This window comes from Diceros bicornis, chromosome 19 (assembly GCF_020826845.1).
Source record: "Diceros bicornis minor isolate mBicDic1 chromosome 19, mDicBic1.mat.cur, whole genome shotgun sequence".
In the NCBI taxonomy this organism is placed as follows: domain Eukaryota; kingdom Metazoa; phylum Chordata; class Mammalia; order Perissodactyla; family Rhinocerotidae; genus Diceros; species Diceros bicornis.
In genome coordinates, this window is record NC_080758.1 from 26,705,391 (window position 1) to 26,720,653 (window position 15,263).

General features: G+C 54.7%; 1 protein-coding gene across 1 annotated transcript; it reads right to left on the reverse strand.

The window, feature by feature from the left end:
* Positions 1-1,480: 1,480 nt before the first annotated feature.
* On the reverse strand, positions 1,481-13,661 carry BPIFB6 (BPI fold containing family B member 6). Its single transcript, XM_058562933.1, has 15 exons — positions 13,565-13,661; positions 12,149-12,248; positions 10,974-11,078; positions 10,363-10,512; positions 10,141-10,204; positions 9,626-9,686; positions 8,765-8,856; positions 7,753-7,929; positions 6,584-6,637; positions 6,031-6,204; positions 5,183-5,250; positions 3,670-3,715; positions 2,826-2,889; positions 2,336-2,412; positions 1,481-1,679 (listed from the first exon to the last, which is right to left on the reverse strand). Exons 1-15 carry the CDS (start codon positions 13,659-13,661, stop codon positions 1,647-1,649), a joined length of 1,362 nt encoding a protein of 453 aa, XP_058418916.1. The 3' UTR covers positions 1,481-1,646.
* Between the last annotated feature and the right edge of the window lie 1,602 nt (positions 13,662-15,263).

Consider the following 15,263-nt stretch of genomic DNA (forward strand, 5'->3'; position numbering starts at 1 on the left):
CTAACTTTACTATGTATAAACATACATTTACTTTTGTTTATTTTTAATTGAAATAGATTTGATGTATAACCTTGTGTAAATTTAAGGTATACAACGTTTACTTTTTTTTTTTTTTTTTTGCTGAGGAGGATTAGCTCTGAGCTAACATCTGTGCCAATCTTCCTCCACTTTATATGTGGGTCGCCACCACAGCGTGGCTGACGAGTGGTGTAGGTCCACACCCAGGATCCGAACCCGCGAACCTGGGTCGGTCAAAGCGGAATGTGCTGAACTCAACCACTGTGTGCCACGGGGCCAGCCCCAACATTTACTTTCAAAAGGAGTCGATTTAAAGAATCGTGTCAGCATCAATCCCAGGAGAGGTGACGGGGCAGGTATGACAAGCATCAGGAGCCGGTCCTCACATGAATTCGTCTGTGAGACTTGGAAACACCCTCGGCACAGACGACGTAGGAGTGAACATGGGGACACAGACACCACAGGTCTCTCCACACACGGCCCTCCACAACCGGACACACCGGCTGCAGACGCCCAGGCTGCCCTGACCCACAGGCTGTGCGTACGCTGACACGTGCTCGAGGACACACACACTGGCACGTGGTCTCGCACAATTAGCACCCTCCCCCCTGACTCCTACGCAGACACGCCTGTTCGCGTCTCTCAGCCTCAGAGACTCCCCCGTGGCTGACATTTACTGAGCACTTCCTGGGGGCCCGGCGCTGTGCCAAGCACTTTCTGTGATTTGATTCATTCAATCCTCACAACAACACTGCCGAGGTTGGTACTGCCATCACTCCCATTTTACAGGTGAGCAAACAGGCTCAGAGAGGTGAAGTGACTTGTCCAGGGCACACAGCAGTGAGGAGGCAGAGCCAGGATTTGAACCCAGGCAGAGTGGCTCCAGAGCCCAAATTCCGATCCCAGCTCTGTTCCCTGACTTGCCAGGTGGCCTGGGGCCAGTTGTTCCACTTCTCTGAGCCTCACTTTCCTCATCTGTGAAATGGGGACAGTCCACACCTCCCTCAACTTTGTGAGGATTGAAGGGGGTGACTCGGGCGGAACTCCTGGGAGCACCCCAGGCTTCTAAAGGCTCACTCAAGATGCCAAGATTTGGGGCAGGCAGCTAAGATGGGGGTGGGGGAGGAGGAGAGCTTTGACACTTGCTAAACTGTGTGACCTTGGGCAAAAGAGTTGACCTCCCTGCCTCAGTTTCCTCATCTGTAAAGTGGGGACGGCAACGATTGCCCTCCCACCATGGGGTTATTGTGTGGATGAAATGAGATGATGCAAGTAAAGCCCCGAGCAGGGCATTCAGCAGGTGCTCAGTATGTGCTCAAGCCTGCCCCCAAGGCTGTGACCAGCCTCCGTCAGACCCCAAGCCGGTCTTAGACCTAAAACCCACCAAAGGGGAAGAAAAGCCACCCATCGATTTGCTCCAAATAAAGAGCTGGAAGCACCAGATGTTTGTAAGGGCCTTTCTCCCGTTTATTGCCCAGGCCCCAGCCAGGCCTGCCCGCTCACGCCTCGTCAGAGGCAGCGGCCACGGGTGGGACGGGCCAGGCCAGCCGGCGCCAGTCGGAGGCTCCTCCACAGGGTGCAGCCGGTCGGCAGCGTGTGCAGGCAGCTGGCGGGTGAATCCGGCCGAGTCAGTCCAGCTTCAGGTCCAGCAGCAGGGCGTTCTGGCAGGAGGCAAGGGGCCAGGTGGCAGTGCCGGGAGCAATGACGGGGGCCACCCAGGTGCAGGATGGGATGGAACGCGCCGTGGCCGGGAAATGGAAACCAGCGTGGTGTTTAAGAGCAAAGGCTGAACTAGACTCGCCTGGTGACCCTTCACCTCTCTGAGCCTCAGTCTTCTCAATGGTCAAGTGGGGACAAGCACCCTGCTTCCCAGAGGGGAGAGATCGAATGAGAAAAATGCACGTTTCATGCTCCAAGCACAATGCTTGGCATGCAATGTAAAGCTAATGCTTATTGAGCACTTACTGTATGCTTTTAGGTGAATTATCTCAGTGAACCATCACAACAGCTCTCCGAGGTGGATACACATATTATCTCCTCATTTTAAGCAACAGAAAGTAGAGGCATAAAGAAAGGTGAAGTAATTTGCCCACGGTGGCAGGGGCGGAGAGAAGCAGAACTGGTTTCCTCCTAGGGAGCCCCTGGCCAAGGGGGGCCCAGGTTCTCAGGGGCAGTCGCTCTTGCTCAAGCGACTGGCAGGACTGTACTGACGGCCACTGCCCTTCTCAGCCCTGCTCCCTCCAGGATGAGAGAGGCAGGCTTTTGCTCATCACTCACTGGCTGAAAGTGTTGACCCACGAGGCCTTCCCTTCCTCACCTCCACTATGTCCACCTCGGCCAGGTTGTAATTCATGTCCAGAAAGCCCGGGAGTGGGAGCCCGACTTGGAGCACATCTGAGAAACAGAGTCATTTCAGCCTGACTGCTCTGCAATTGATTAAGGAGTGGCTGCCTGGAGCCCAGTAGTGGGGAATAGTGCAGTGATTGACTCGTGATGTCTGCCAGCTGCACAGGCATAGAAAGCATAAGCAGATCACCATGTGTTTACATCCCAGGTCTGGGTCAAGATCTGACTCATGGTGTGGGGTCAGGGGTCAAGCGTCCCAGATTATGGGACAGGCCTTTAGTACCCAGGGAGGTGACATTAAGACTTCATCACCCTCAAAGATTCAGCAATGACCATCCACTCCCTTTTAGCCTCCCCCATCTGGTGTCAGTGGAGGGGCTTTGAGACCACCCAGGTGGCATCCCTTCCCACTTAGAGTGCTTCTTGGCAGCAGCACAATCAAGGCCTGTTGGAGCCCTCACCGTTGATGACCGGGATGTAGGCTTCTTGGAGATAACCCTTGATGAAGCCAGTCAATTCCTTCACCTGGGGGAAAGAGAGAAAATACCCACATCCCATCACTCACTTCAGTTCAACAGAATTGTTCGCTCCAACTGGGTCCGGGGACCACAGGAGTGAATATGAGAGACATTGTATAGTTTGTCCCCCTAGCATCAGAACGAGGCCTGACCCTGTCTGACCGTAGGCTGATGCCCTTCACCTCTGCTTAGTCCCTGTGCAGGTGACATGTGGGCCTTGGCTCGTGTGCAGGCACAGAGGAATTCAGGACACACTGAGGGGACTGGGGACCCCATTCCTGCTCCTACTGAAAACTCAGTAGCTTCGATCAGTCATTCATTCACGACCTCTCTGTACCTCAGTTTCCCCATCTGTGAACGTGGAATGTAATAGCACCTACTCACAGGGATTCCATGAGTTTGAGTAAAGCACATAGTGGAGTAAGTGCTATTGTTGTTATTATTATTAGCACCAGCTGGGTCAGCTTCTGGGTTGGACCCTGAGGCTACAGAGACTAATGAAAACGACAGCTGGGCCAACCAAGCCAGCTCAGACTGCTGCTACACATGACAGTGTTTTAAAAATCAGTCCAGGGAGATGTCCAGATTCTATCCAGACAAAGAAACAGACCCAGAGAAGCTAAGTGACTTTCCCAGGGTCACACAGCAAGTCAGAAACCCCAGGCCCCACAATGACCTGCTCTATTCACTCTGCCTCCGTGGCAGGGCCTTTCCCTGCAGTCTCAAAGGAGAATAGACCCAGTCTTGCCCTCAAGCCAGACCAGGCAGAAGCACTTGGGACACTTACATTGAAGGTGCCAACAGATGAGGATGCCCGGGACAGGCTCAGCAATCTGCAAGGGAAAAGGAAAGAAGCAGTGAGGAAGGCAGTCAGAGCCACCGCCCCGGCCCTGGAGAAAGGGGATCTCACACCCCCCCAACCCCTCCCTGATGCAGAACTCTCCTCTACAGCCTTCAGAGCCTGTGCTCATAAACCTCGGCTTGCATGCTGCCTATGAGGGGGCACTCACCACCTTTCATCACAGCCCATTTTGCTTCCCACAGCTCAAACCACCGCCTCCTCTCATTGGTCCTGACTCTTCCCTCTGGGACCCCTGGCCATGTCTATTGCTCCCACCCGAGGCCCAGTATGCAGAGGTTTGTGGCTCAAGTAGTCATTCCCAGATCCTTGCAGGACACAGAACTGGGGCCCCTCGCCCGGCCCCCTCCCCTGCACAGCCTCCACTGGGCACTAATACATGTTGGCACCAGAACTGGCCGTGTGATGGTCATCTGGTGGCTCTATCTTCCCAACAGCTCTTCTCTATTCCAGTAACAGACCCTCCATTTTCCACTCTCATTCCAAGGCATTCAGGTGGGGCTGAGCCCAGAGCCCCTGGGTGAGCACATGACCCAGGCCTGACCAATCAGAGCATTCCATCTCTTGAGTGACAGTGATTAGCTTAGGGTAGTCATGTGATCAATGTTAGACCAATGAGAATCAGCCTTGGTAACTTTGTTAGAACTATTGGACAAGGGGCCTCTCTTGTTGTTGGGGTCACTTTGCCACCACCTGGGGAGAGGCTGCCTGGGAATTTAGCCAACAAAGTAGACAGCAAAGGCCAAGGAAGGAGAGAGACAGATTTTTGAGGACTTTGCACACCTAGATCCAGCCATGCCTGAAAGCAGTATACCCCTAGAGTTTCAATCATATGAGCCAAAGGATCCCCTTTTGGGCTTAAGCCAGTTAAAGTTGGAACTGTCTCTTGCAACTGAAAGCATTCTGGCCTAATACGAGTCAGAGCAAAGACGAAGGCCAATAAAAAAATTAATGAGCAACTGAATATAAACTAGGATGTTGAAGTGGGATGATGATTATAATGTGTATAACAAGTGCCTCACACACAGACAGAGCTCTATGAATGTTAGCTGTTGTTAGTATAAGGAAAGGCTTCCTGAAGGAGGTGGCATTTGAGGCAGGCACTGACTGGCAGGTGGCATTTGGATGGCATGGACAAAAGCCTATGAGTGGAAAAGGGGACATGGGCCCGTGATCAGACTCACTGTGCAAGGGCCTAGTGGAACGGTGGGAGCAGCGATGGGAGAATTTCAGAAGGGCCTTGAGGGCCAGGATTTGAGAAAAGATCATGCAGACAATGGGGAGCCATTGAGAGTTCTAGAATGGGGATAGTGAGCAGAGCAGCCTGACAGCGTGGGCCATGCTGGATGGATCAAAGGGAGACCCAGGAGCAGGAAGCCAAGTGGTGTTGGTAATGCCCAGGCAGGGGGACAGGGATGCCGCGTGGGCAGCAGACTCCTACCTGTCCAGAGAGGTGGCCATCTGCAGCCTGTCCTCGCGGACTGAGTACTGGATTCTCAGGTTGAAGTGCTGGCGTGGGGGGAAGCATGGAGAAGGCAGTGGGTCCCCCATCAGGGCTCATAAAATCACGGGTTTTACCACCTTCCAAGCACCACCACCACCGCCTAGACAAAGCAGGGTCTTCTTCTCTGCCCATCCCACCTTCAGGAACTGAACCCAGCAGTATCCCCATGCCGCTAGCCCAGGCTCCTCCTCTTCCCTGTATCTGGCCCAGGACAGCACTCTCAGAAATACCTGGCGTGCTTGTGGTCCCTGTACACACTGTGTTATTGCCTCAGGCCTTTGTACATCCTATGACCTCTGCTTGGAGTGCCCTCCATCACCAGCCTTCCCAACATCAACCCTTTCCCTGGCCAGCTCCTGCTCAACCTTCAAAACATAGCTCAGGCATCACCTCCTCTGGGAAGTCCTCTATGATTTCCTCGCACTAGATTTGGGATCTCTCTAGGCTCCCACAGTCCCCAGAGTGAGCCCTTCACTGCCCTTATAGATGGTAATAAATGTTGGAGGGAGGAGGAAAGAAGAGAGAGAAGGAGAAAGAAAGGGAGGGAGGAGAGAGAAAGGAAGGACTAATCTACTGACCCTCCTTTTGTTGATCTTTCTAGCTATTCAAAGGTTCAATGGCAGAGCCAGGATCAGACATCAGGAGAAGTGCCCCGGAGGTTAGGCTCACACAACTGAGATTAACTGAGAACCCTTCACTCCATTACTTGGCTATCAACTGAAATCCCCAGCTCCAGCCTTGAAGATCCACGAGGTTGGGCCTAAAGGGGAACAGACTCCACTCACAATTTCCAGGAGAAAGAGGGACACGGGAGCCCTGCCCCGCCGCCGGGCAGCGAACATCTGCAGGGTGCCGTGGAGGTGCAGCAGACTCTTGCCTGTCTTCGCGGTGACTGTGGGGGGCTTGTTTATCCTGATCTGGGCCACTAAGGGCTTCGGCTTGGGATAGGCCTCAGCCACCTACAGAAACCAGGGAACTCCCCTCAGGGCCAACCCTCAGACTGTGGCTTCAGCTGAAACCAGGACTCCCTCAGGAAATAGGTGATTTCTACCTTGGACACAGGAAGCACGACATGCAAAGGCTGGGATGTGTCTATCAGGAAATAAAAGAAACAAAACAGACAATCTGGCTCTTTCTCCGTTGGACATAGAAAGCACGAAGCATAAAAGCTGAGCTGTTTCTGTGCTGGGCCAAGAGGGTACTTTATGGAGAAGTTGGACGATTCCACACTGGCCAAGGGAGACGTGGCACTGAAAAGCTGCCTCCCAAAGCCCTGTCCCTTCGCTGGCGACCGTGGCAGGGCAGGGCACAGTGATCGCGGGTAGTCAGGGCACTCACTTCAGGGATGAAGCCAGCCAGCGTCTCGGTGGTTTGTGAGGGCAGCTTGCCAATCTACAAAATAAAAGCTGAGGTTAGGATTACTGAGGCCTTCCTGACCCATCATAACAAACACCTCTGACTTAATAAGGTGTGCCCTCTGAGCTTCCCTTCATCAAAACACTTATCGCTCTGTGATTAGGTAGATAACATGCTCCTGGGTAGCCCAGACTGTGGCTTTCACATTCCAATGCCCACAGATCTGAGCAGAAGGTCAAATGCTGAGAAAATGCTGTTGGATGAAAAAGTGGGCAGATAGATGGGAGAATGCGTGGATGCGATGGAGGAGAGAGGGGTGAGTGGATGGATTTGTGGATGGATGGATGGATGAGGATGGGTAAACTGATGAGTGGGTGAATGGATGGGTGGATGGATGGATGAGTGTTTGTGTAGGAGAAGGAACAACAGATAGATGGGCAAGTGGATGGGTGGGTGGAGGGATGAAAGGAATGATGGATGGAAGGACGGGTGGATGGGAAGATGGTGGAATGGTCTGATAAACGAATGGGAGAATGGATGATAAATGGATTGATGAGTGGGAGGATCAATGGGAAGGTACGTGGATGGATGGTGGGTGCATAGATGGAGGGATGAATGGGATCAGTGGGGATGGATGGATGGATGGATGAGTGGATGAGTAGTAGGATGGATAATGGAGAATTTGGTGGGTAGATGGGTGGGGAGATGAATGTTTGGGTGGTAAATGACAGATGCATAGATTCATTCATTCAGTAGTGTCAGGCCCTGTTCTAGATGTGGATGATATGAAGGGAGGAATGGATGCTAGCTGGAAGGATAGAGTCTAGGGCATGAATACATGGTAGCGAGAGAGATAGGTGGGCTGATCATGACTAGATAAAAAGAAGGTGGTTGAACGGCCAATGCATGAGAGTTGTAGGTTGGTGAACCAATACCTGGTTGTATGGAACTGGATGGATGGATGAGTAGATGGTGGTTACAGGGACAGAGAGATGGGTGAACTGATGATAGAAACCCAAATCAGTCCTGGCATCTCCCAGTCCTAGTGTTGCCCACAACCACAGGATAATTCTCAGAATGGACACACCAGGCAGGGGCTGTCATTACAGGGGGCAGATGCAGACTGCGGACAGGGGGCCTGGGCAGCTCACCACCATATCCTGGAAGTTCACATCAAAGGACTTCTGCAGAAGGGCAAGCTCTGCTGTGAGGAAGGCGGCCGAGAGCAGCAGCCGTGAGGAGCCTTTAGCATAGTCCTCGGGGAACTCGAGGGGCTCCCCGGCATCGGCAGGCTCGATGGTGTTGCCCTCTTGCTGCTGCACCACAGGCTGTGGGACAGCCGGGAGAGAGACACTCAGCCTTGGCCATGAAGGGCGGTGGCCGGAGTGAGTCTCAGTCCTCCAAACTAGCAGCGCTCAAACCAGCCCAAGGCAGCAAGTGAATAGCTGTTAGAGCCAGAGCCCTCAGGCTTCAATGGCTCAACTCTCCCCATGTGCAGATGGGTAGACTGAGGCCCGAGAGGATGAGGGAGTCCACTGGCGGTTCCTCCCGGGACTGCTCAAGTAATCTCCGTTGATCTGACTCGACTGGTGGGGCCCTCATGTAGGCAGAGTGTGTTTTCTGTTTATTCTCAGGAGAAAGAGTAAGTGGAAAATAGTGTGGGGCCTGTAAGAACCACGCCAAAGGAGGACTTTACAGGGAGACGACTTCTTGGGATTTGTCTTCCCATTCCTGGAAGATGCATCTTACCTAGTCACCTGGGGCTCTGGAGACCTGGGTGAGGACCCAACTCTGTCACCAACTCACGGTGGGACCCTAGCCAAGCGCTGCCTCCCTGCTGGGCCTCAGTGTTCCCCTCTGTGCAATGGTGGGGTACAGCTGGGTGAGCCCCTCATTGGGAGGAGCAGACAGCCTTGGGAGAAGGGAGGAGTGTGGAGGTGGCAGTCCTGGAAATCAGCTCAGGATTCAGGGTTCATGTTAGAGCAGAAAGGAGAGGGCCCCGCTGTCAGGGAACACTCTCATGGTGGGCCTGGTCTCCCAGGGCCCGAGGGGCCCTCCCACCCCCACAGCCCCAGTCCAACCACCTGCCTTGGCTGGAGTGGCCCCCACCACTCAGGTTGGTGAGCTGAGACTCCAGCCCCCTGGTGGCCCCCTGGTGCTTACATTGAGGTCCACTTGGATGTAGCTGGCTGTGGTGGTCGGGATGGATGTCAGGACGTATTTGACGGTGCCCACCTGGCCCACGGGCATGGGGGCTGTGCAAAGAGAAGTTTCCACTCAGGCGCCAACTCGGGTGCATCCCAGAGAAGTCAGCATCAGCCAGATGCTGAGCCTCACCTGGGCCCCAGGAACCCCGGCGCTCTGTGTGACCCAAGGCAAGTTGCTTAGCATCTCTGGGCCTCAGTAGTTTCATCTGTAGAATGGAGGCATGGTGCCTGACCTGGAAAATCACATCCCCTCACATCACTCTGCAGGCACAAGCCTTGAGTTCACCAAAGGTATCACAGCTTGGTCCTCACAACAGCCTGGCAGGGTCAGGATTATCGGCTCTATTTTACAGATGAGCAGACTGAGGCTTGGAGGATGAAGTGACTTGTCCCAGCCCACACTGCTGGGGATGTGAACCAGTTTTCTTCAGTCCCAGCCATTGGGCTTTCCTCTCCCCCACACTGGGGAGCCCTGTGGACCCCTAGATGATGGAGGCAGCAGATCCCCCTGGCAAAGGAAGGAGCCGGGTATCACCACCGTCGAGAATACTACTCTGGTTGTGCAAGTAACCAGAATGGCTGGGGGTGATGGATAGAATATTGAAGGAGGGCTGAGAGGCGAGGACCCCACAGTCCCTCAGGGCCTCAGGCTTCCTAACTGGACAACAGGGGGATGGCCAGACACATGACATCAGACCCCCTCTAGTCCCAAGGCCGGGCTGGGAGCAGTCACTTGAGTGGGAAGTGGAGCATCAAAGTCCGGCTGCCCTCGTGTCCCCGTGTGGGACCAAGGCATGGCCAGGGCTACTACACTCACCACTCAGGTTGGCCCACTTCCTGTTCACATACACCAGGACCGCATCGATGGCTGGACACATCTGCAAGCAGAGAGGGCGCTGGGCTGAGGGGCCCCCTGCATGGAGGGCCTCACTCCTCACAGCTGAATGCTACTCTACCGGGAGTCCCAGGAGCCCTGGCGGGACAGGGACTGGATGGGAAACCGAGGCCACAAGTCACAGGGAAAGTCAATAGGAGCCTGGACTAGAATCCAGATCTCCCGACCACAGCCAGCAAAATTGGTGAGGACTCATTCCCCAGGGACTGGTGATCTAGGCAGGGTCGGCAAGTGGTGACACACAGCCCGCCATTTCCTCCTCCGTGCTGTGGCAGACATCACTAGCTGATCACAGCACTTTCTCCCACTGAACCAGCACAGCCTCAGCATCCCGTCAGCCGCTCTCGGTCAATCAGGGCCAGCACGGAGATACAGTACACCTGCCGGGCCTGGCGTAAGCGCACGGCTGGGGGTGGAGGCTGGCTCCAGGCACTCACCAGGCCGAGGAGGACCTTGTGTAGGGTGCTGTACAGGAACTTGTTGACCACCTTAGGCAGCATGCTAGACACAGAGGACGGGGACGGGGCACAGATGGCAGGAAGTTAGGTACAGGATGTGCAGGGACACGGCTAAGGAAGTGCAGTGGCCCAGGAAGTGGAGTGCTGGCCCGGAGTGGCAATGCAGACCCAGCCGTCCTCCCCAGCCCCCGAGCCCCTTACTTGCTAGGCAGGTTGGTCTTCACGCTGACCAGGATGACCTCACAGCCCTCACTCTTGAACGTGGGGAGGCCTGTCTCCTCGTCCTGCAGAAGCCGGTTGGTGGCTGTGATGTTCAGGACCACGATGATCTCCATGTTCCCTCCCATGAAGCTGGAGGAGGGGGCAGACAGGTGTCATGGGCATCTCTGTCTCCTCTTTACCCACAGTCTCAGCAGCTCTGAGAGAGGGAAAGATGGGGGACCACCCCACAGGACAGAAAGGGGGATGGGATCTGTCCAAGGTCACACAACCAGCCTTTCCTCTCCCCTCTTGCTTTGGTGGACTCCTATGCATCCTTCAAAACCCTGCTCTGTCATCATCTCATCATCATCAAAGCCTTTTCTGATCCTACCCCCTAACACCCCACCAATGCTTCTTCTGTCCCAGGCCAATCCCTCAGTCTATGATCGTCTGTGCTCAGGTCTTGTTCCCATCAAAGGTAGGAACCAAGTTTGCATCATCTCAGAGCACAGCACCCAGGTGGTACACAGTAGGTGCTCAATAAATGTGCACGTAAGGGTGAGACAAGGAGGCCATTCTCCTTCCCTCCTCCCCTCCCCCGCCATGCTCACCTCTTGCCCGTGATGGTCATGCCCGTGGACACACACTGGAAGATGCCCACCCCAGGTACGAAGCTTAACGTGATGACAGGCAGCTGCACGTCCTTCACTTTCAGGCTGGGCCAGGAGAGATATCCACAGCAATGAGCACCAGGCGACGAGACCCAGGCCCTCAGCCTATTCCTCCACCTCCTTGCTGGGAGGCCTTGGGTAAATTCCTCAACCCGTGCCACAGGGATAAGCCTGCCTCATGGGGCCATTGTGAGACACAAACAGAAGGCTGGACATGACCCAATTTGTACGCAGAAAGCACTCTTGTGTGAGTCAGGACACTTATCTTAATGTGTGGCCTTGGGCCGGTCCCTTCCCTTCCACAGGCCTCAGTTTCCCCGTTGGCAGAATGGGGAGGTTTGCTTAGATCCAAGTTTCTCAACAGTGGCACTATTGACATTTTGGGCAGGATAATTCTTTGCTGTGGGAGGCTGTCCTGTGCGTTATGGGATGTTTAGTAGCATCCCTGGCCCCTACCCCCTAGAGGCACTAGATGCATCTCCCCTCCCCTCCCTGGCAAGTCGTGACAACCAAAAATGTCTCCAGACATTGTTAAACGTCCCTTGGAGGCAAACTCACCCCTGATTGAGAACCACCAGTCAAGATCCAGGATAACAAAGATGTGGCACCTCTACCTCCAGCTGCCCATCCTGAGCTCTCGGCAGACATTGCTAATCGATCACAGTCCTATTTCCTGCTCAGTTGAGCGAGTGCCCTAGGACCCTCCTCAGTTCTTCATTCCAGGCAGACTCTACCAATCAGTCCCATATGACACTTGCCGTGGAACCAGTTTGCCCTGTCATTAGATGATTATAGATACCTTGCCAGCTCTGCCATTTGAGGATTTCTCGTTCAATGTCACACACATTCAGTGAGTTCCTGCTGCAGGCAGGAAGTTGGATTTTGGCTTATCAACCTCACTGCCTCCTCTGCATGACCCTACTCACAACAGGACAGGAATTGTCCCCAGTGGGTGACTGAGAAGACAGAGGCCCTGGCAGGTGGAGTCACCTGCCCCAGGTCACACAGTGAGCCAGCAGTAAGGCAGAAGAGGTCCCCACCCTGCTCCAGCTCCCCTCCTGCCTCCTCAGGTCCCAGCCTGCACTCCCCACCACCCTCCACCCTCCCCTGCTCACTTGGTGATGCCCTTGATGGGTTTCACCCCTGGCCGTTTCTTGCCCGCCTCAGCTGCCATCTTCTCCAGGATGTGACTCTCATCCATGGCACTCTGGACCTCTGGAAAGGGGGAGGGGTCCGGAGAGACCCTCAGCTGGGCTCCCCACTCCTTCCCTGCCCTGTGCTACTCTCTCAGGCATCTCAGGCCCATGCCACTTACAAGTGGCACCACTACATGCCCCAGTCGCTGTGCCCCACCCTGGCCTGGGTGATCTGGGGACCCAGAGATGAGTCGCGCCCAGTCCCTGCCCTCCTCCAGCCTCATGAAGGAAACAGAATCACCAGCAATGACAAAAACAAGTGACAAGAGCCATAACAAGTGCAGGTAGCTGGAGGAACCACATGAGGGGTTTGGGCCAGGAAAGGAAGAGCTGGGAAGGCTTCTAGAAGGAGGTGACATATCAGTTGGTGCTTGAGGGAGGAATAGGAATTTTCACCAGGAAGCAAATGGATAAAGGGGCCACTCTGGGCAGAGGGCACAGCAAGTGCAAGGGTGGGGAAGGGGGAAGAGGGCAGCACGGTGAGGGAAGAGAGAGGAATACAGCACGGCTGGAGGGCAGGGAGACACAACAGAGAAACTGGAGCAGTTCTCAGGGGGCACATCGTGGAGGCCTGAACCCCAAGCCAGAGTCGACTTTCCCTGTGGCCCAGCCTCTCTCAAACCTGGGTGACTAGGGAACTCATCCAGGAGCCTGTTAAAGTGCTCATTCTGTACCTGCAGCAGAGACCTTCTGATGCCCCGGGCCTGGAGGCCCCAACCCCCATGACGCCGCGCCAGAGACACCTCCATCACAGTCCCAGGCTAACTCCCAGAGAAGGGGCAGACACTGAGCTGTTAGAACTGTCATTAGCCCTTGCCCTGGAGGTGACTTCATTTCTCTAGAAGTCCTGGAGCTTAGAGGTGGAAAATAAATGTTACTGAAGTCCCCTCAGGGAATTTTAATCTCACATTTCATGGGATCTTGCCAAGAAAGGACTGGTCACCCTATTTTACATTTCTTTACATTTTACATTTACAGATGAGCAAACAGCAACACGGAGAGGGTAAATGACTTGCCTGAAGTCTCACAGCAAATTGTTGGCTGAGTGGGATTTGGCTCATGTTTGTCACCCCCACAGCTCACTTGTGGCCACCAACTCCTGCCATCAGGGCCAAGGAGAGGCTCCAAGGAAGCAGGATTTCCAGCTCTGCCTCCAACTTGTGGGAGGACCTTGGGCAAGTCATCGCATTTTCTCAGGAATAATAATAATGTATTGCTTATAAGTTTACTTTGAGGATCATAGGATGCTCAAGGCCATGCAAACATGAGCTGTGACTACCTACCACCCACCCCCTGTCCCGCCCCGGCCCCACACCCCACCCACCAGCTCACCGCGGTTCATGATGTCCATGCCCAGCCGCAGCAGTGCCCCAGGGTCCGCCCGTGTGCGGGTCAGCAGGCCGCAGAGTGCCAGACACAGGATCCGCAGCATGGCTCCACCTGTGCCACGGGGCCGGAAATGGGTGCAGTCCACCAGGCCTGATTCCCCTGGCACCTCCCATGCCAGAGCAGACTGGGCCCCCTGTATGATCTCAGCTCAGTGAACCTCACTACTGCCTTCTCCAGAGGAGTCTCAAAGAGTGTCCAGATGAAACACAGGGCCTCTGGAGTCACTCTCTCTAAGGCACATCCCTCCCCCTCCAAGCCTCAGTTTCCTCATCTGTGGGCACGATGCCTTCCGACCAGTCTGCATTCTGGGTTTGCTGGGAGGTTCAGTTGCAGTTTTTCATGAGTTCAAGTGTGGCTCAGGGCCGGGCAATGCTGGGACCATGGAGGGGATTCCAGCCTGGTCCAGGTTCAGGGAACACCCAGGGCAGTGTGGGAATGGGGGACCCTCTGCACCCCCTACCCTGACACTCCAGCCAACGGCACCCTGCACCTCCTCCAGTGCGGTCTCACTTCCGGAAATCTCAACTCACAGCCCCATAAGGCCCCTTGAGACACCGCCTCACCAGTAGGGAAACTGAGGCACACACCCAGGGTCTCCGGCCAGTGAGTGAATAGAGAACTGAATAAGGACCTCCCACCCCAGACCCTTCAAGGTTCCCAGGAAAGCCCCCTCCCACCCCTAGGTCCCCAGAAATCCCTCCCTCCTACTTACCAAGACCAACCAGAGGCCAAGCGTTTACTTCCTGTTTGAGCTGTGGCTGAGGAATCAAGGAGGGGCCACGGCCTGGCCTGTGCCGCAGGAGAGGGGAGTTCCAGCTGGGCTCCTGCCACCAGCAGGCTCGACCACAGAGGGCTCCACTGATCCACAAACAGAGGTAGGACCTACTGGGGGCCCGCCTCCCCAGTCTGAGCCCACACCTGCACGCATGCACGCATTCATTCATTCATTCAACTCGCATTCACTGAGTGCCTGCTATGTGCCAGGCAGACTGGGCTACAAGTTCATATGACAGAGATAGTACTGCTCCTCTTGAATCTTAAAGCCATCAAACGGGATACAGTGTGTGTGCGAGGAGGGGGAGGGGTGTCAGGGAAGCAGGTATTTAGGCTGAGACCTAAAGGACGGGAAGGAGTCAGCGTATAAAAAGCCAGGGGAGGCCACTCAAGCCTACCATCAGTATTTGCTAAATGGAAGTGTGATCCATTTCTCTCTTATCCCATTCCGTTTTTAAATGTCTATCTGGGCTTGAAAATAACCCATCTTGGTGTTTCCTCAATCGCTATGAACACACACACATGTGCCATGGGTGTGTGCCTGGCACAGGCAGGCCCAGAGGGACTGTGGAAGTCAGCGCCAGGGCCACAGCGCTGGAAGGGGCTTGGGAAAGGTCTCTCCGGCCCCAGCCCCATCTCTCATTGGGAAGCCTGAGCCCCAAGACCAAGCACCACCCTAGCCCCCCAATTCCAAGGCCAGAACTGATGCCAGGTGTTAAGGCCACATGGGTTGGATTTCTTGCCCTCTTAGAATAATGAATGGCTCGGGGTAACATGGTCATGCGGGTGTTTCTGGGACAAACGGTTCGTGCCAGGGTTTTGTTCTGACCGTGCTTATGCTGTTGCCTGAGCTGTCCCTCCCTCCACCCAT

What these genes read in the sequence shown, in the direction of transcription:
- BPIFB6 (XM_058562933.1), bottom strand. Translation starts at nt 13,661, where the DNA reads ATGCTGCGGATCCTGTGTCTGGCACTCTGCGGCCTGCTGACCCGCACA. An exon ending in ATGACCATCACGGGCAAGAG is followed by an intron (nt 10,513 to 10,973) that starts GTGAGCATGGCG and finishes CCCCTCCTCCAG; the next exon opens with CTTCATGGGAGGGAACATGG. An exon ending in ACAAGGTCCTCCTCGGCCTG is followed by an intron (nt 9,687 to 10,140) that starts GTGAGTGCCTGG and finishes CTCTGCTTGCAG; the next exon opens with ATGTGTCCAGCCATCGATGC.